This window comes from Nannospalax galili, unplaced genomic scaffold, assembly GCF_000622305.1.
Source record: "Nannospalax galili isolate Female #2095 unplaced genomic scaffold, S.galili_v1.0 scaffold536, whole genome shotgun sequence".
NCBI classification, from domain to species: domain Eukaryota; kingdom Metazoa; phylum Chordata; class Mammalia; order Rodentia; family Spalacidae; genus Nannospalax; species Nannospalax galili.
The window spans coordinates 324,799-344,972 of NW_008337057.1; the positions used below are offsets into that span (position 1 = coordinate 324,799).

General features: G+C 45.8%; 1 protein-coding gene across 3 annotated transcripts in view; it reads left to right on the plus strand.

Annotated features, from left to right (window-relative positions):
- The first annotated feature begins 842 nt into the window (after positions 1-842).
- The window catches only part of Fyco1 (FYVE and coiled-coil domain containing 1), a 73,231-nt gene continuing 53,899 nt past the window's right edge, over positions 843-20,174 (plus strand). For all 3 annotated transcript variants that reach the window (XR_003849367.1, XM_008831919.3, XM_017797844.2), the window contains exons 1-4: positions 843-979; positions 12,204-12,356; positions 16,124-16,230; positions 17,817-17,942. Coding sequence is in view for 2 of the 3 variants with exons in the window: in XM_008831919.3 (XP_008830141.1) it covers positions 12,302-12,356; positions 16,124-16,230; positions 17,817-17,942 (288 nt within the window). In the remaining variant the exon portion in view is untranslated. The remainder of the gene's footprint in view (positions 980-12,203; positions 12,357-16,123; positions 16,231-17,816; positions 17,943-20,174) is intronic.

Genomic DNA, 20,174 nt, shown 5'->3' on the forward strand with positions numbered 1-20,174 from the left:
CATCTAGCTCAAATGGTGAGAACTAAGGTCGAGGGGTGGCCAGGCAGAGCCGAGGAAGAGAAAGAACCCAGTCACAGGCTGACATTTCTATGTACTACCCTCTTTCTCACCTCACCGGTACTGCTCACAGAATGCACTGTTCTAGCTTGTCAGGCTTCAGAGTGTTTTGCAGTATAAAACTTACAAGCAGAAATGCACTGAGGAAGTTAAGCATGGTAGGTAGTTCATTAACACACCGTTTCAAGTATTGATTTTATTTTAGAAATACACTTTAAAATTTTTATTTTTACATTATGAATGTTTTACCTGCATGTAAGTACACATTTCGTGCAATGCCGCAGAAGAAGGAGTCTGATTCCATGGAATTTGTTAGTTGCTGTTCGCCACCTGGATATTGGGAATCGAACCTGGGTCCTCTGCAAGGACAGCCAGTGCCCTTAACCACTGGGTCACCTCTACAACCCCGCAGTACTGATTTTACGTGTTTATTATGTTAATAAGGGGGGGATCAAAAACTGAGAACTTAGGTCCTGAAATACATTTTTAAATTTTAGCTCAATAAATAAAAATAACACAAAAACATTAATGAGCTATTTTACATTCTCTTTTCGGGCTTTAGAATCAGGTACAGCTCATGTATAGTTCAAATCCAGTAACATCACAACTGCACAACCACATTGGAACTCGCGCTGGGCACTCCATTACTGGCAGTCGACTTCCGCCGCCTCCGTTGGGCTCCCAAAACTAGTCGAGACTTCCGGGTAAGGCCACCTTCAGGCCCAGCACTGCGCAGTCCGCCACCGGTCGGTAGCGCGCCCATGGGAGTTGTAGGCTTCGGTCTCATGGAGCATGCTGGGAGTCGTAGTCCAGGCGCGCTCGCGATGGCTATGTGCGTCATGGCCGACGGCACCGCGCTCGGGAACTCTTCCGCTCGGCCCCAGAAAGTTTCAGTTCTGTCCGGCGGTGGACCCACGAGCGTGTAAGTGCCGCGGGCGACCGGCGGGACTTCGGGAACACTGGGTCCGCTCTGGATCCCGGCGAGGAGAGGCTCCCCGGGGCGCGGCTGGTCACCTGTTGCCGCGGCCGTCCCCGCCCACTCGGGGCCCCGCGGGCGGTGTAGACTTTGACCGACTGGGCTGAACCTGGGCCCAGGCTGCCTGTGGGGTCGGCTAGAAAGACCTCAAACACTGTTTCCGGTGGGCAGAGGGTCCATCCTGTGGAACCTCCGGTTGGCCCCGCCCAGTGAGGCTACCCTGTGGGGCCTCCCTCTGGAGCCTCGGCCGGACCTCGGGACACCCTGGCGCCCGAGCCTTAAAGCCCTAGAGTTCCAGCTGGCCTAGCCGCGGCCGGACTTCGGACGCCCAGGTGTAGTCCCTTCTCCTAGGAGGGACAGTTTGTCCTAGCAGTGTCCTCGGATCTTGACCCACTGCTCTTGTGCCCAAATGCAAGGGTCTCAAGGTAGTGCCTAGGTGATGTTTCTGAAAAACACCCGTTGGACAGTTTAGAAAGTATCTGGTGTGGTAGCCCTAGGCCGTGTAGAGCCCATTGCCGTTGGATCCCAGGCCGGGGGTGGAGGGGCGACATCGTATTTTTATATAAGAGCACAAGTGGTTAACACTTCACCCACCCACATGTTAATGCACTGTCTGTTAATGCACCCTTGAGTCCCCTTGTCACTCTTCACTGTTCCACTGCTGTCTCCTCCAGAAAAACAGCCCTGTTGACACTGCCTGTGTGGGTTAGCCTCTTGTCTGCTTATCTGACTTAAAAACCACAGCAGTTTCCTTTCCTGACAGAAAAATGGGTCAGGGGCTTTTATGAGCAGAGGATCAGGGCTTAATCTACTCACAGCCTCCCTCAGCTGTGGGCCTTGTGATCAGGGGCAAGGTTAAGGTCTCTGCCATCTATCTGCCTGATGATATTGGATGGGGGGAGGGGTGTCAAACGACAGGTTTCTGCTTTCTGTGTTGCAACCTTCTGAAGTGTGAGGGTGTTGAGCAGCTGCCCCTGACCAGTTCCTGCTGTGTTGAATGCCCTGTACCAGCTGTGGACCAGGATTTTCCTGGAAATCAGCATAGTGTTGACTCTCAGCCTTCCTTTCACTAGAAGGACCTGAAAAGGCTGTTGCTATAGGAAACAAGGTTTATCTGCTACTGTGCACCACTTCATTTTTTAAATTGTTTTCTATGTTTTTAAAAATTTTTTTTTATTTATTATTTTTATGTGTATGAGTGTATTGCCTGCATGTATGTGAGTGCACCCATGTCATGCAATGCCACAGAGGTCAGAAGAGGCCTTCTGATGCCCCTGGAACTGGAGTTAAGGACTTTTTGCAGCCACCATGTGGGTAATGGGATTCGAACCCAGGTCCTCTGCAAGAGCAATCAGTGCTCTTAGCCACTAAGCCACCTCTCCAGCCCCATGTTTTCTGTGTTTTACTAAGAAAATAGGTAGAGGCTGGAGAGATGGCTCAGCAGTTAAAACACTACCTGCTCTTGCAAAGGACCCAGGTTCGATTCCCAGCACCCACATGGCAGCTAACAACCATCTGTAACTCCAGTTCCAGGGGATCTGACGCCCTCTTATGACCTCCATGGGCATTGCATGACACGAGTGCACTTACACACATGCAGGCAATATACTCATACACGTAAAAAAGTAATAAATATCATGTAGACAGATGACTGAAAAGAAAATCTCTACTACAGGCTTTTGTTTTGTTTTGTTTTGTTTTGTTTTGTTTTGTTTTGTTTTGTTCTATTGACAAATGAAGCGACAGGGTCTCTCAGTAACCCCAGCAGGCCTGGAACTCACCATGTAGAACCAGGCTGGCCTCCTGCCACTGTCTCCTAAGTGGGATTAAAGGCATGCACTACCATGCCTGGTATCTGCTATAGGCTTTTGATGACGTTATTAGCTTTTGGGTTGGTGGAAGCTAGTGGTTTGTTAATATATTTTGAAAGTTTTAGGTGACAGTTATAAGGATGCTGGATGAAACAGAGAGAGGTAGTCAATGAGTGTGTGTTAAAGGAACTAAATAGATAATAAAAGATAATCTGGCTCTAGATCTGGGAAATTTCAACTCTCCACACTCATCAAGTTCTAATTAGTCAATCATCCTTGTATGATCTTTAACCTATATTTTCTTTTTTTTTTTTGTTGGGGGGGGGGTCGGTTCACATTTTCATACCAAATATTACATACATACTTTTATATTCCTTTTCTTAAGACTCCTCTTTTAAATTGTATAAACTTCAGGACACACAAAACCTGGACTTGCATATATGCCTGAAAATAAATGTCAGTACAATTGGGAAAAAAGTAATAAATATTTTTAAAAGAAAATAAAGTATACAGAATCTTTGAAAGAAGTATACAGGGCCATCCATATACTCATACTATTTTACTTGACTCTTACAGTTGCTTTAGAACTTAGCAGTGGCCTCAGGCAGTGATCCTTCACCTGTACCTTTGCCCCTTAAGGTTGAGTTTGGGATACCAGGATGGTTAAAAGCCAAGTTTTTAGCCTGGTTCTTTGGGGTAGGATAAGAGGCACCACTTGTAACAGCAAGATTATAGGTAACATCTGGTGGCTTTGACCTAGTGTCAAAGGACCTGGTGTTGGTCCTTGAGGCTGTGTCCTGGGCTAGAAAAAACATTGACTAGACATGGTCTCATGGTGGAAACCACAGGTAGGACTCACAGGTGCCACATTCACTGAAGAAGCCCCAAGCAGCAGTAAGGGCGGTAACGGGGCTGTGTAACCTCTTAGGTACCTGTGAAAAGAGGCAAAGTGTCTGTGGTCATGTTGACATCAGATCACCTAGGCAGCTTCTATGTTCCTACTTCAAATAGCATTTAAGCAGCTAAAAAGTTAGTAGGGTAGAAATCGGGATATTTCTATGGGTCCACCTGTGGAGAAACACTGCCTACCTTCTTGGGTTTTGTTGTTTTGTTTTCTCTTTTTCTGAGACAGGGTCTCTCTGTAGTCCCAGCTGGCCTGGAACTCGCTATGTGAACCGGGCTGGCCTCAATCTCACAGAGATCCACCTGCATCCGTTTCGGGAGTGCTGGGACTAAAGGCATGCACCACTATGCCTGGCTTTTTGGGTTTTTTTGTTTTTGTTTTTGTTTTTTGTTTTTTGTTTTGATGAATCACTGGAAATGGTTGAAATGTCTGTACCATCCTGGGAGCAAACAGATTCCATCTATGTTCATTTCGGAACAAGGACCATATCTCTCACACACCAGTGCCCCCATTCTTCCATACTAGAGCTGCTTATTTAGCCTGATGGTTTCAGTGGCCACCAATGGTCTTTTTTGTTGGCATGACTCTCTGGCATTTCAACAGCACCAGGGCTCCATTTCCATTTGGTCCAGGCCCCAGTGGCAGGGTCTGTACATACATTGTGGTTCTGAGGAAAGATGTAAGGAAAACCTGTGGTTTGGTTTTCCTGCTGTGCTCTGGTGACTGGTTTCAGGGCCTACTGAACTACTTCAGTAGCCTGAGGTACTGCACCTTCTCCTGAGGCAGGACATCAAGTTAGGAGATTTCTTAGCATTCAAAAGCCTTGAACCCCAAAGAGCAGTCAAGCAAAGCCTCAATAAGCATAAAGCTAGACCAAGAATCCCGAGATCGATGTGAGGCTGGAGAGCTGAGCCAGAGGCGGTCGAAGCTGGAAGGAAGCTGCGCAAACTACACCTATAGCCCTGGGTGCTTTTTGCAGGGCAGCTGCAGACTTGGTCAGGAACTTGGAAAAAAATACTTTTAAAGCTTAGCCAGAATTAGCCATTGAGAATATCTGTTCTTCCCCTTTCCCACTTAGCCAAGGGCAACTTTTAATCCCCCTATATGAAGGAAGATAATAAAGGTTCACCTCCCCCTCAGTGCAGCTGGGCTGGGGGAACAAGATAGAAAGAGATCTGATGACTTCTGCAGGATAGCTTAATGTTTATTGAGTCTCATCTATCTGTGGCATGATCTTCATGGCATTTGTTGCTTAATAAAGTTCACATAACCAGTCTGATGAAAGTCTGAATAGGGTGCAAATGGACAAAACTCAGCTACCATGAAGGAAAGTATCTTGCTCATTGCCACAGCCCAAGCTTCAGAGCCACTCTGGGTCTTTGTTGTGTGTGTTCCTCCTGTCAAACTTCTCCCCTGGGGCACAGCAGAACCCAGACTCCAGACACCTCCACACCCCAGTTTGCCTGGTCGATGGTGCCAGATTCACAGTTCCAGGAACAAAGGGAGAAGTCCTAGGGAGATGTGTTGTCTGAGAAGCCACCATAAACAAATGTTTAAGCAACAGAAATTTATTTGCCCACAGCTTTGGAGGCTGGAAATCCAAAGTAAAAGTTTGGCTGGTTTTGAGGCCTCTTTGTAAATGGTCACCTTTCACTGTGTCCTCACATAGTCTTTCTCCTGTGTTCATACATCCCTAGTGTTTTGTGTGTTCAGAATTCCCCTTACAAGCACACAAATCAGATTGGATTAGAGCCTAGCCTCATAGCCCCATTTAATCCCAGATACCTCTCTAAAGACCCTGTGTTCAAATACAATCACATTCTGAGATGCGGAGGGTAGGGCTTCAGCCTAAGGCCAGGCAAGGAACATAATGTTGCCCTTAAGAAGAAGGTTGAGTCAGCAGGGGTCGTGGTCAGTGCTGTGGTTATTCTGAATGGGGTGGAGATTTCTGAGGAAGGCTTCCTCAGAGAACAAAGTGGTAAACACTTCTGTCCAAGGTAAGACCAGAAAGACTTGGAGGAGTTGGCCAGGGAAAGGTTTGAGGAACATGAGGCAAAGCTTAAACTTTGTTAAAGGGCAGAGAGTATCCAAACCTGGAGCCAGGGCCTGGGTACTGCAGGGCAGTCTAGGCCAGACACAGGTAAGAAGGGATTAGAGGACAGTCCTGTCATTCGAGAAAATGGTGCTTTGTGTGCCAGGCTAAGGCATGTGGACACAGGTCTGACAGCATCCTCTGAGCACTCAGGACACTGGGGCTCTGTTTACAGACTAGGGTAGAGAAGATATTCCTAATTCATCCCTGAATTATTTTATTCCACTTATTTTTGGGATAGTAGTTCCTTTGGGATAAGATCCTCACAGTAAAGACGGCATAATCTCCACAATGACATGTTTAAGTGAACATAATTTGTGCTCATCAAAGGAAAATTTAAAAATTGGAAAAATAGATTTTTTAAAAAGTTTACCCATGTTCCCACTATTTGAAAGATTTTTATTACATCTTTAGCATATTTTTATTCCAGGTTTAGTTTTGTTTTATGTACTGACTATGCTGTATCTCTTTGATTTGGCAAGTAATTTACTGAGAATTCTTCACATACCTTAACTGTGCTAGGTGCAAGGGGAAATATGTCCAGTTATTAAAGGAAAAGTATTACATAAACAGCCCTAAAAGCCATGGAAAGAGCATGTGAGACCCTACAGCTGAGGCTACAAACATGAGCAACTAGACAGTTTTTCATCAAAGCATTTATCAGGCCTCAAATGAGCTTTCTTGTTTGTAAGTTTATTGAGGACATATTTTCTGGTTTTCCCCACTGAGCTAAATTCCTTAAAAGAGCCAAGTCTCCCACCCCTCACATACCACTTTTGTTCACAGTTGTGATGCCCCCCACTCTTGGTCAGACTGTCTTCCTTAAAAATGGTGCCAAAAATATCCCTTACCTGGCTATCAACTTATTTATTTATTTAGGTCTTTTTGAGACAGGGTGTCCCTGTAGTCTCAGCTGGCCTGGAACTTGCTGTGTAGACCAGGCTGGCCTTGAACTCACAGAGATCCATCTGCTTCTACCTCTGCCTCCTGAGTACTGGGATTAAGGCTTGCACCACCACACCTGGCTCTGGCTGTCAACTTGTTAGCATTAGCGGTTACCTAGGTTTCTTCAAGCCTATGCTTAGTGGCTGTTGTGGTTTGAATGTACAATGTGTCTCATAGGCTCACATATTTGAACACACAGTCTCAAGCTGGAAGGATTGTTCGGAAAGGTTGTGGAACCTTTAGAAGACTGAGCCTCTCTAGAGGAAGTGAGTCACCAGCAGTACGTATGGAGGTGCCCTACTTCCAGGTCACTCTCTGATCCCTAAATGCTGACCAGTTAGCCTATTGCTCCTACCGCCATGCCTTCTCTGCCATGATGGAATATGCTCCCTTGAACTGTGAGCCAGAATAAACCCTCCCCTAGCTTGGTTTGGTCAGGTGAGGAAAGTAACTAATAATGGAACTGTGTCATATTCTGTCAAAGACTCCTTTGATTGGTTGGTGGTTGGGTTGGTGGGTTGGGTTGGTTTGGTTTGGTTTAGTTTGGTTTTTGAGACAGTCTCACTCTTTAGCCTTGACTGGCTTGGAACTCACTCTGTAGACCAGGCTAGCTCCAATTCTCAGAGATCTTCCTGCCGCTGCCTCCCAAGTGCTTGAGATTAAAGGCATGAGAGACTCGGTTCTTAAATTTATGGTTGGCTACACTGAACCATTGACAGTGTGGTCCAGCAAAGTCCTTGGAACCTTTAAAATCTGCCATTTTCCCCATCTGGATGATGTTTATCTTTGGGATGGGGTGCAGTCCCTTCTCCATTGTTGGGATAGTTCTGGAGACTGCCAGGTCTTCACACCTCATTCTTATTTCCTAGATGTTTTCTCTGGGCTTTCCAGTGGTAGGAACATGGTCCACAGCCCCAAGGACAGATGTGTGGCCCTTCCTTTGGGGCCACTACCTACTTTCTTAAAATGACACCTGGATTCTCTCAGGTCACAGGCAACCTGTCCTGCATTCTGGTCCTCCTGACCCTGTTCTGGATCCATAGGCCAAATTGTGGCTGGTTTTGTGTTTGCTTTAGATGAATGACCAGGGAAGGAACTGATTATGATTGAGGGGGTGGAGGGGAGAAGGTTCAAACAGCAATGACAATGTCCCAGGTCCTCATTTCCTTTAAGACAGAAAAGATTGCAAGAGGGAGTGTTTTGGAAAGGGTGACCCAAACATGTAGCTGGTAAGCAGTCTAATTATAGGTCCAAGGGGTTGGATCACCTAATGAGCCTTTGCTCACCTGTGCTGGCCTCTGGAAACCCGTACAGACTCCCATAGTCACCTCCTGAAGTGCTGCTGGTGAGGGTGACCTGCCTGTTCATCAAGTTTCCATGCATAAGCCAGTGGGACCTCCTGGTCTTCAAAGCTACAGGTACCAACAGAGGGCACCCCTTGTGGTAGGTGGTAACCAGATAGATGTTTCTGCGTGTGCTGAACCAGGCCAAGGCCATAAACTCTTGCAGAAGGCCTTCTGCTTTTTGAACTGTTAGCATTTCTTTTGATTGAAGTGGAATAATTTATAGCTTGCTTCATTTTGTTTGGGACTGGGGAGGAATCCAGCTATACCCTCTCCTCTCTGGGTCAGTTCTTAAGTTGTTTTCTTGGGAAAGCATGGCATGGTTGATTTCCATACCCCAGCTTCCTCCTCCCTCTTTGATTCTTCTTTCCTTGTGTGACTCCTCAGACTCTGTGTTCCTGCCTGAGCCAGTTTGTGGGCAACATTATGAAGATTAGTCATTTGTCCCTGTGGTATACGTAAGCTTTATACTGAGTCAATCAGTGTCTTTGTTTCTTAATTGGGGACTAATATGTTGTTTATAGCATGTAGGTCATCTGGGCAGGTATAGAGTAATTTGGAGATCAAGGAACATCCTACACTTCTAAAGGAATATATATATATATATATGTGTGTGTGTGTGTGTATGCATATACATATGTATATGCATATATCAATGCATTTAGTTTGTTCTCTATCAGGAAATTGGATGGCTTAAGGCATTTAGATGGACTTCAATATAACTTTTAGTTACTGGCAATAAAGTCTATTTCCAAAGGTTTTATGAAACAAATCTCTCTGGTATTTGAAAGAACTTACACAAAGACTCTGCGTTTGTGGGGGTGGCTTGCACTTTGGGGTGTTGTGAGGTATATTGGGGTCCTTCTCCCACGCTGAAGTGCCTGTAGTCACATGTATACTCTAGTATCTGCTGAGTTAGGGGAGCAGCCTGCTCATGGGTGGTGACAGACTCTGGAAAATCAGCATGTGTGATCAGTGGCTGGGAACAGCTCACCCTGTGACCTGAGAATTTGATACCAGCCAAGCACACTGCAAGGTCAGGTTCCACAAAGAAATGCCTCCTGGTGCAGTAGACATAGGGCAGCAGCTCTCAGGCACCACAAAGCCTTAAAGGAGCCCATTTCTGTCTGTGTCCAGGTTTCTTGTGCCAAGACATGGTTTGGTTGGCAGGTGTCTTTTCCTTGAGGCTAGACTCCAAGTTGCCTAGAGTCTAGGAAATACAGTGGATTGTACTGTTGCAAGCCTTGTCCCATCTCCAGCCTGAATGTTAACCATAGTCAGTTACTGCTCTGACATCCTTCCCGGGAACATGCACCACAGTCCATGGGCTTCATGGAGTAGAAGTGCCATCATCTTCCCTCACAATAACATCTAGAAGCCAAGCACCCTGGCTTGACAGCAGTAGAATGAGGAGTCCCAGAAAGATGAGGCCTTCACCTTGCCTCACTTGGACTATCTCTCTTCAGGAATATCCTGGTACACAGTGGCCACCACAGAGGGGTCTGTCACTGTCTCCCTTCAGCACACAGAATTGTCCCTTTGTGAGATCCATTCAGACACTACTGCTACTAGGAGAGATAAAAGTTACAGTTCAATGAGTTTTAAATTTTTATTACTGTTGGGTTTTGTGTTTGTTGGTTTTGGCTTATTTTGTTTTATCGTTAGAGTTTTTAAACTTTATTTTGAGGCTTGTTTTTTCAGTGTTGGGCCTGAACCAAGACTTTGAGCATCCTAGGCAAGCACTCTTAACAGGGTAGCCTGCTATGTCCCTAGCCTTCTGTTTTTGTTTTTTTTTTTTTTTTTTTTTCGTTTTAAGACAAGGTCTTGCTGTATAGCCCAGCTGGCCATGTGGGACAGGGTGGCTTTAAACCCACAAGCCATCCTCTTGCCTCAAGTGCTGGAAATATAGGTGAGTGCCAACAAGTTCAGCTAGATGTGTGAGTTTTGACATTTGTCAAGTCTATAGTCATAGAATTGCCACCGTAAACAAGACAGGGAACCAAATTGTCATGTTTCCCCTACCACCCCATCCCCTTTTGCACTCGTTCTTTGTCCTCTACAGCAGATATCATGATTTCTAATGTTTTGCCTATGCAAAAACAGAAACAGGAGCATAAAATGTGTATCCTTTTTTGGAGCTTCTTTCACATGGGACAATAACCTTGGAGTTCAGTGTGTGACTGTATATTTCTGATTCTTTCCTCTTCATTGTCAAGTACCCCGCATGGGCCTCTTATACTCTATCTGGACATCAGATGTTTTTCTGTTGGGCTCCTTGGTAGACAGCCAAGCTTCAGCAGAGCTAGACTGTGCTTTGTGTGCCTCTTGTCCCCAGCCTGCACAAGGCATCTAACAAAGGGTGATTCTGGGGCAGCCTCATGTAGATGATGAGGATACATCATCTCTGCCTCATCATCAGAAACAGTGCCTGCCTTCTGCCTGGATCTTGTCTGCAGAAACTAAGCCTAGACTCTGGCTGTCTCTAGGGCCATGGCAGTCTCTGCCCAATCACTGTGTTCATCAGGTGCCTGGGAGACACCCTGGGATGGGCATATAGGCTTCTCATCAACCAGTCTAGTATCCATACTAGCACTTGTTGGGATCCTTGAGGGAGGGGCTCTAGATCTCCTGGACCTTGACTCTCTGGAGCTGTTTGTCATGCATTAGTGGAGCTCTGGTCCAGCTGTGTGCCTACTGTCTCTTTCCTTCTAGGCCAGAGAAGCCCTCTGTTTCCATTGAGTCACAGCTGCACTGACTCATGAGTTAAATATAGACCCTAAGGATCTGTCTTGTGACAAGCCCACACTGACCTGGCTCATCTCTGGAATGCTTACATAAGTATTTGGAGTTGCCTGTGGCTAGGACCATTTCCCTTCCAGAATCTCCTTGTTCCATCTTGTGGAGCCAGCAGGGGGCAGTAGCAATGGACTGGTGAGAGCTGGCACCTGTTAGGAAGACTCAAGGTGGCATGTTGTAGGGAGACACTGAAGTCCAAGGTGGTTCCTAGGAGCCAGTAGAAGTGGCTGGTCATTTTCTGTAGTGATGACAGCATAGTCTTAAGGGTTCAGCAGACTTACTAGGAAAACCCCAGGTTTGAAATCACATAGACCAGTATTGAAACCACTTCTCCTTACTGGCCCTGGACCTTAGGTTGCAGAGTGTCATGTTGTCCTTCATAAATAGGAAAGGTGTTTACAGGATGATTAGGCAAAGTAAAAGTGTTCTGTGTGAAAACAGGCCCTCAGTAATCTGGCTGCTATTCCAATCTTTACAGCAGACATTGCACCTTTGCACAGGACACAGGGCACCTAAGAGGCAAATTAAAGCTTCTGGAAGGCTTTGGTGTCAGATCTCCTTTCCAAGAGCTCACCTCTCCTCACCTACTGTGTCCTTAAATCACATTAACAGCTGCCCAACTGGGGACTCTCCAGCAGGAGTGGACTGCACTTAAAATAGAAACTTGTCCCTGGGCTGGTAGGAGGGCTGCATGGGTGCTTAGTCAAGCACAGCGCAGCAGAGGCTCAAACTCCCTGACAATGAGTGAGCCACTTCCTGCTAGGTGGGCTAGGATGTCCACATCAGAAGCCCTAGGGTATGTATCCCTTGCCTCTTGCCCCCACCCCCACCCCAACCCCCCAGCACTGCCTGGCTAGAGGTTCCTGGCTGCCCTTAGAAGGAATTGTGGGAGAAATAGCTCTGGTCAAAGCAGGCTCCTCAGGGTTCAGGGGTGTCAGAATCTGGGATGAGCAGATCTGGTCTCTGTGAGAGGGCATGAGGGAGCTATTTAAGGCATTTATCAGGATGAAACACCATGAGGCAGTCCTGTCTAGGGCAGGATGGGAGGACCACTCAGAAAGAAACATCTGTGTTATTTGATTGATCTTAGTTCTTGTTAAGCTTGGAATCAGGTCATGGCATCTGAATACAAGTGTGTAAGAAGCAAACCTGAGAGTGCCTGCCCGCAAGACCCACACGGAAAGGTCAAGCCTCCCCTCTTAAGGGAGGATGCCAAGTGGTTCCTTGTGCCCAGAATGGAGGTCCTCTACACTCTTCAAACTGCCTAATCCCTGTGCAGGTGCCACCATGGAGTCTGACCACTGCTGACTGGCAGCTACCCAGCATTGAAGTGCTGTCCTCTCTCGGACCCACACAACCAAGAAAGGGAGACCCACCATGACTTCCAACAGCGCTGAGAGCCAGCTCCAGAGGATCATCCATGATCTGCAAGGTCTGGTTGGGTGGCTGGTGTGCTGGGCTTGGTTTTAAGGGACTTGGGGCTGTGCTCTGGCTATTGCCAGTCAAAATTCAGCCATTTCCTCTTTGTTCACTCCCAAAGTAATTGGAGCCTTCAGGATACATCATATTGAAATAGTTGGTTCTCAGATAGCCATCCTGGGCAACTGAAGAGCTTATTACCTCACACTCCTCTCAGAGCAACACAGCTAGTTTGTAAACAGAATCAGATATCACCTCAGGGACTAGGGCTGCTTTCAGTTGGTATGTGTACTTAAAGCTGCTTGGTCGTCCTTGGTGGAATTATCAACCTGTGTGCTTTGGTGAACTTGGCTGCTTGGGGAGGAACATTTTCCTCTCTAAGCAGGTCCTACTCCCAGCCACTGGGGACCCACGACCCCACACATTCCAGTCCCTGCCTGCCTGCCATCATGTGACTTCCTGAGGGAGCCAGTGGGATTTATTTGTAGCCCTTCCCCATTGGAGAAAGGCAAGGGCGGGCAAGCAGACAAGGCTGCAGCTAGGGCTTGACAGAGTAACAACTGGCTTCTCTGTGTTTTAGCCTTGCAGACGACATCCCGAGGTCCAGATTTTGGCAGGTTTTCACCTCCCATATTTGCCACCACACAAGCTGCACCTGGAGAGGCCATGGTGACACTTCTCCAACAACCTAGGGACCCAGGTTCCTGGCTGCTTAGGCTAGACACACAATCAAGAGATCTCATAGAAAGCTCCATTGGCCTGGGACAGCCTCAGTGCAGTTCAGGGTCCTTATCTGAGCCCCAAAGTCAACAAGGTCAAACCAATTTTTTAAGGCCTATGACCTCCTATTTATAATGCTTTGGAACCTCTGATAGCTAATGCATGTTAGGTGTCCATTATCTGAAATGTAAACAAGAAGTGTTTCAGATTTTGAATTTTTTGTGGATTTTGGAATATTTTTGGAATTTTGGAATACTTTCCTGGTTGAATATCCCTAATTTGAAAATCTGAAATCCAAAGTACACCAACATCCAAAGTTTTTTGAAGTTACACTTCCTGATGAATTGTGTGGCATTTCATGTGCACAAGGCACTGTTGTGCACACATCTTACAGATAGTCTTATGGAAGACTATGGAGTCTTCCCATTTGGGCCTATAAGGCAGATGCCATTGTCATTTTGCAGTTGAGGAAGCAGGCACAGTGAGGGTATCTAATTTACCTACCATCACAGAGCCAGTAAGGAACAGAGCTTGTGGTTATAAACCAATAACCTTGGCTTCCGACCACATAGGCTACTTTCAGCTAAGATGTTTAGTGCTTTAAAAAAGTCTATACAGAAATGCAGAGATATTTTCATTTACTTAATGACAGTCTGGACAAATCTGTGTTTTCCATTTACTTTAATAAGTTTCACCACATGATGAACAGTGTTGTCTATGTCACAATGGCTGGTTTTCAAAGAAAGTTTTAGGACCTAGAGATAATTTACTGGGAGGAAAGAGAGAAAGGATGGACCCTCAGGTCAAATTCTGACCTAGATCATTGTGTAACTCACTTACCTGCTGAGTCTGGTTATCTCTGACATCCTTCCGTGGTCTCAGTGTCCTGTACATGGCCCAGAGAGCACTTGGGGGCTCCATAAGGAGCACCATGGATGTCTTAATAAAGACACTTAATAAGACACTTAGGATGTCTTAATAAATACACAGCTCTCCAGCTTGTTCTGTGAGAGGTATACCATTCACTGAGGAACCTTTGTGCAGTGTACAGTTTTTACCCTAGCCCACACATCTCATCTTGCTGGCAGCAGCTACAAGGACTCTGGGGCGAGAGGGCATTCCAGGTCTGTCTTTTAACCCTGGAAAACACTGGCCAAGTCCCTTCACCTCTCTAATATGCTGTTGTCCCCCTTGTATCCCAGCTCCCTTTGTGTACCAGTTGGGTTTGATGACAGCATGTAGCTCCCAGGGCTGTTGGGAGACTCTACTGGGAGATTTCTGTGAAGCTAATATGGTTCATAAGTAATGCATTGGGTTATAGGAATAAGAGTGGAAACGTCATAGCCATCTAAAGGCTCCTTTTTGCAAAAAAGCATCTTCAGGAATCACCAGAATTGAGTCATTATCCAGCCTGAGGAGGAAGGCTGTGTGTCTTACCCAGTTCCCTGGTCCTCTGGCTCTCAGTGCCAGCTGCAGCAGACACTTGAGGAGGGGAAAACTGGACAGTGGTCATTTGTAATAGCCAGTCCCAGGAACCTGCCTTCCATTTGCTGACCTTTGCCTGAGGGGTCAGGGCACACTGACTTCTTAGCCAGCTCAAGCTCAGCTTCAGTCAAGGCAGGTCTGTTTCAAACCATAGTGTTCTGGAGGGAACAGAGGTTAGGCCTCCTCCTTTTCAAACACTCTCAGAGCAAAAGGTACATTTTCCCAGTACATCCCAGCCATTTGAATTGGGCACACATTTCCCCATCTAAGCCAAATGCACCATCTAACAGTGCCTCTGTCCCACCGTGCAGGCAGCACTGAGAGTCAAGGTGAGTTCCCTCTTTCCACACAGGGAGGCCACTTTCTATTCAATCTGAGAAGTGGGCTATAGAAAACCAGAGGTAGGCTCCTGTGAAAACCAGTGTTCTCCTTAAAGCTCTGCTATTTGCTAATGGGGTCTTAGGCCAAGCCTCTAGCCTCTATATCCCTCCTCTGTAAAATGGAGGTGGTAATAGGACACTTCATAGATTCCACGTTGTATTTAATTGTTTCACTTTTTCTCAGTGCTTAAATTAGTATGCATCTTAAATAGCATCTCAGATTTGTTGATATCAAACAAGAACTCTGTTCATGAAAACACGTTAAGACCTGGCCTCTCATAGCCACCCTGTTAACAGAAGATGTTATCATTGCTATTATCGATACTATTACTTGTACTCACTGGGTGCTTTGAAGCCTATGGTTAAGCTATGCTGACTAGTAGGGTCATAGTGAATGCCATGATTTGTGCTGGAAGTTTGGCTCTTACTGTCACAGTGTTGAAAGTAATGGGATCTCTAAGAGGTGGGGCCTGGTTAGAAGTGATTGGGTCATGACCACCCTGAAAAGGACTTAATGCTGGTCTCACAGAGCAGATTAGGTCTTCTAGGTGTGGATTGGTTCTTGTGGGAGCAGGCTAGAAAGACCTTTCCCTCACACCATTAGATACTAGAGGCCACCAGAGGGATTCCAAAATGGAGGCCATGCTCTTCACACCTTTCTCACTTAATATACCATTGCAGAGCAAAGATCACCTCATTTTTCAGCACATCTATGTGCAGTTCATCTTTGAGATAAATTCCAATTTCAGGGCTGTTAAAATTTGAAAGAAAGAAATATTTTACTTTATGAATACCCAGGTTCTGTGATAACAAAATAGCGAAGAGCAAGAAATGTCCAGGATAAAGCTTTCTGGAAGGCAGTATCGGGTCAAAGCAGTGGATTAATCCACATAACAAGTATTTTTTTACCATCTGTGCATACGCAGTGCTGTCCTGGTAGTAGACACACAGAGATGGAGATGAAATATGCCTAGTCAACAAGCTGTAGCAAAGGGCATTTTAGCTCTCCTATCTGGAGTTACAGCATTGGGGTGTTTACGTGCCTGGTGTGTTTCCAAGGTGGCCATCACTGACCACTTATTCTCATGCTTCCTGCTGTTAGTCCTGCTTCTCTCTCTGAATTTTCAGGGGTGTTAAAATGTGAAATAGACAAGTGTGTCTCTTTGGTCACATGTTCCTGTTTGTTGTCTTAAAGATGCAGTGACAGAATTAAGCAATGAATTTAAGGAAACAGGAGAACCCGTCACAGATGACAGCACCAGCCTGCACAAGTTTTCTTATAAACTTGAGTATCTCTTACAAGTAAGTGATGCCTGCTACATGTTGGTTTTGTCACTGTTGTCTGTTGTTCCCCACCTGGGTGACTTTTGTCAGCTTCCAGGATGTGGCTCAGAAAGCCCAATGGAGCATTAAGCCCTCATGGTAAAACTGAAGATCAGAGTAGTCCCCAAAAGTGCTTGGGTGTCCTGTGTAAGTCAGGATACTGCCTGAAGATGATTTGGAGAACTAAAAGCATTTCTTAGAGATTTGGCTCGTTAAGGCAAGTCATAGGACTGTTCAGAAAAGATCTTCTTAACTGTAGGGTAGTTACTTACCCCTTGAGAGAACACTGCGGTGTCTCTGCCTTAATAGCCATGCATATGCATATATGGCCCAGGCATAAAGACAGTTTCCATAGAAGATCATCTGAGGCCTGTTTCAGAAGCTTGCTCCTCAAGCATGATCTGAGACCAATTTATCACTAGGGGACTGGCTGGTACTGAGTCAGGATTCCTGGAGTTAGGCCAGTCAACTTTCTCTTAACATTTCATGGTGTAGCTCCTATGCCTGCTTAGCTTGAGCAGCACTGACTCAACTCCACTGATTTGGAAGCACATGCTTCCAATATGGGCAGGAAAGAAATGGCTCTGCAACTATTTCACTGCAGTGGTATTAGGAATTACTATTCTTCTGGTTTTTGTTGTTGTTGTTGTTGTTGTTGTTTTATATAGATTTAATAACATGTTTGTATCTTGCTTCCATAATCATGGGAAAATGCTATAAATGGTCTAGAAAGATAGCTGTTATACTTTACAGTATCACATCCCACCAAAGCAGCAGAGAGCTGCTGGGGGTGAGGATGGGCATGTAGGGCTTACCGTGCCTTCAGCCACTTCTTTGTTTGGCACTAAATGGTTATGACTTTTTCCGCTTTCCCAGATCCCATTTTGGTTTTGAATTTGAAATGACTCAGAGCTGACATTTATTTGAATTTTTACATTTATTTTAAGATAGTATTGACACTTGAGAATTGAGTAATGGATAACATGTTATTGTCTCATTTCCCTAAGTTAGAGCTTAGTTAACGCTCTGCATATTAATTTAAGACTCCTCACTTGAATTTCCTTATCACATTAGAGATTCTCCACAAAATTCTACTTGTAAAAGCCCCTTCAGAGGATCAATCTTTTTTCTTTTCTTTGTTTTCTTCCTTTCTTCCCTTTTCCTTTCTTTCTCCTTTCTTTTATCCCTCCCTTCTTTCTTTTTCTGTTCCCTATCAGTCAGTCAGTCATCTATCTTGCTGTGCTGGGACTTAAACCCAGGGCTTTGTGCATGCTAGGCAATCATCAAGAAATACGTCTTTGGGGGCAGCTTTTGTTCCTAAATCTGACTGGTCAAAAGACCTTGAGCTAGTGTCTTCTAGTTGCAGTTTCTACATTTAAAAATTGCAAATTAAAAACACCCTTGTTTTGTGATTTAACATTCTGATTTTCCATTAAATCAACTAATACCAACAAAGGGCCTCCCCCAGTGCCAGTCCCTAGAAAACTAGTGTTAACGTTTATCATGTTAGTAGTGCATGAACTACAGTGGGCTCAGATCTCCTCTCTGTCCCTTTCCCTGTCCAGTTCGATCAGAAGGAGAAGGCTAGCCTCCTGGGCAGCAAGAAGGATTACTGGGATTACTTCTGTGCCTGCCTGACCAAAGTGAAGGGAGCAAACGATGGAATCCGATTCGTCAAGTCCATCTCCGAGGTAAGCCGAACCATGCAGGGCAGGACCACCTGCCTCCTGGCCTGCCTAAAGCATTCTGGGGACACTTCTGCTGCAGGCAGTCAGGTATGGCATGAATTCTATGGGTGACCAAAAAGCCAAGACATCCTGTCCAGCAGAGTGGGTACCACTGTTACTGTGACTCAAGCTCAAGGAAACCACCTGAATGCTGACCAAGTACAGGAGGGTTGGGTCCTAAGTGGCACTTCCCAGCTGGGCTGTCCACACTGTCAGTCTCTGTTCATGGCATCTGTGAAAGTGTACAATACAAGGCAGCACTCCCTTTTTTGAAAAAAAATTTTTTTTAAGGTTGCTAGGTGCCAGCAAGATGGCTCAACAAGTAATCTCAATGACCTGTTTGACCCCAGAATCCACAGGATAGAAGGAAAAAACAGACTCCTGTAGGTTGTCCTGACCTCCACACATGTACCATGACACATGCATGCCCTGGTTGTGTGCTTGCATGCACACATACAATTAATTATTTAATTAATATAAAAAGGATTTGAAAGGATACTTTCCCAGCAGTTTCCTCAGGAAACTTAGATTTGATGTTAGGGAATAATGTGAAATCTCAAGGTCATTTCTTACCATACAGGGCAGCTAAGCACCTTCCCTCCACATTTGGTTGGGCCCTTTAGAGAGGGCCAGGTGCCCTGTGCCCTGGCTTTGTCTTTTACAAACACCAGAGAAATGCACACACCCCTTTTTATGTGAATTCTAATTTGCAAACATGTCTCAAGTGTTTTCTGTGGCAATTCCTTTTGATTCATTTGTCTTGGCAGCTGTGCAGGGCCCTGGCTTGCAGCCTCACGGTAGGGTCTGCCCGGCAATCATGTGACTAAAACCTCAGATGGTTCCCTTCACGCTTCTTTCCCAGCTCCATCCCCAGTGACTCCTCTCTCATTAGTTGTCTACCCAGGAGTGAAGCACATCTATATGGAGCAAGTGAACCCTGAGATTTGTAGGAAAAGGTTGGGGGAAAAAGGCGCATCAAAGTGTGAAGTCGCTTTGAAATCAGCCTCAGAGGCCACAGTGTTGGGTATTCTGGAAAGGACACCCCCCACCACCACCTCCTGTTTCTTCTTATAGATGATGACAGTATTAAGCACACTGACATCAAAGGCTCGACATTTTCCACCAGCCTCACCATCTCTGGGCAAATGATTCCGGAAAGGTCCTGGCTCTCAAGAATTTGTCTTGTATGTGTCTTTAATGTGTAGTGTGGTATGGGCTGGTCTTGTGAGGTTGGTGAGAGACTTAAGTGTACAACATAGCAGTGTTTAATGCATCAGGAAACTGGAGAGGTTCCCACGTTCACTCTCCTCTCCCACTCCTCACCCATTACATCAGATCACTGAAGCCTTCGACTATACAACTTCAAACAGCTAGAGTCTGGAAGTAGTCTTCACTCTCGTTCTCCTGGGCCATATGGTGTTTCCTGAAACAGTCTACTTTTTAGCTCGTTTCCTTGCCTCATAATGCATTTAGACCCTTTGAGGCCATGCAGACAGTCTGTAGAAGCTAAGGGAGCTGTGTGCTCACTCCTGACTTGCTCATACAGGTTTTGGTGGCTGCTGTAGGCTATTTTCCACAGGGCCATTGTTTGGCTGTGGTTGAAGACTTTGCTATCTGTCTTGGAACATCACTAGTGGGGGTGCTGTTGAAAACTTGGTTACCTCAGTCGTCAGATTCCAAGTCTTCAAGTGTGACTAGAAGTTTATGGGTCAGAAACATTTATAGGCCTCCTCAGGCTGTTTGGGGCAGGAAATAGCTGTTTGGGCTCACATAAGTGAAAATTCTAGTAAGCTACTTCCAGAACTAATAGTGTGCCCTTCTGGGACTGTTTCCCTGCAATGTGTGGAGGTCACCTCTGCATCAGAGTCATGGCACAGTGGTCTGGTTTAAAGCAGAATCAGTTGGTGTTCCCTGCTGGTCTCCCACCCTGTGTTGCTGTTGTCTCCTCAGCATGGCACGTATGGATTCTGATTAGATGCTAAGAAAACTAAAAAACTGAGTGACTAGTGGACCCATGATTTAAAAATAAAAAGGCTGAGGCTGGAGAGATGGCTCAGCGGTTAAGAGCACTGGCTGTTTTTGCAGAGGACCCAGGTTTGAATCCTAGCACCCACTCTCTGTAACTCCAGTTCTAGGAGATTTGACACTCTCTTCTGACCTGCATGGGCATAGCACAACATGGGTGTGCCTACATAC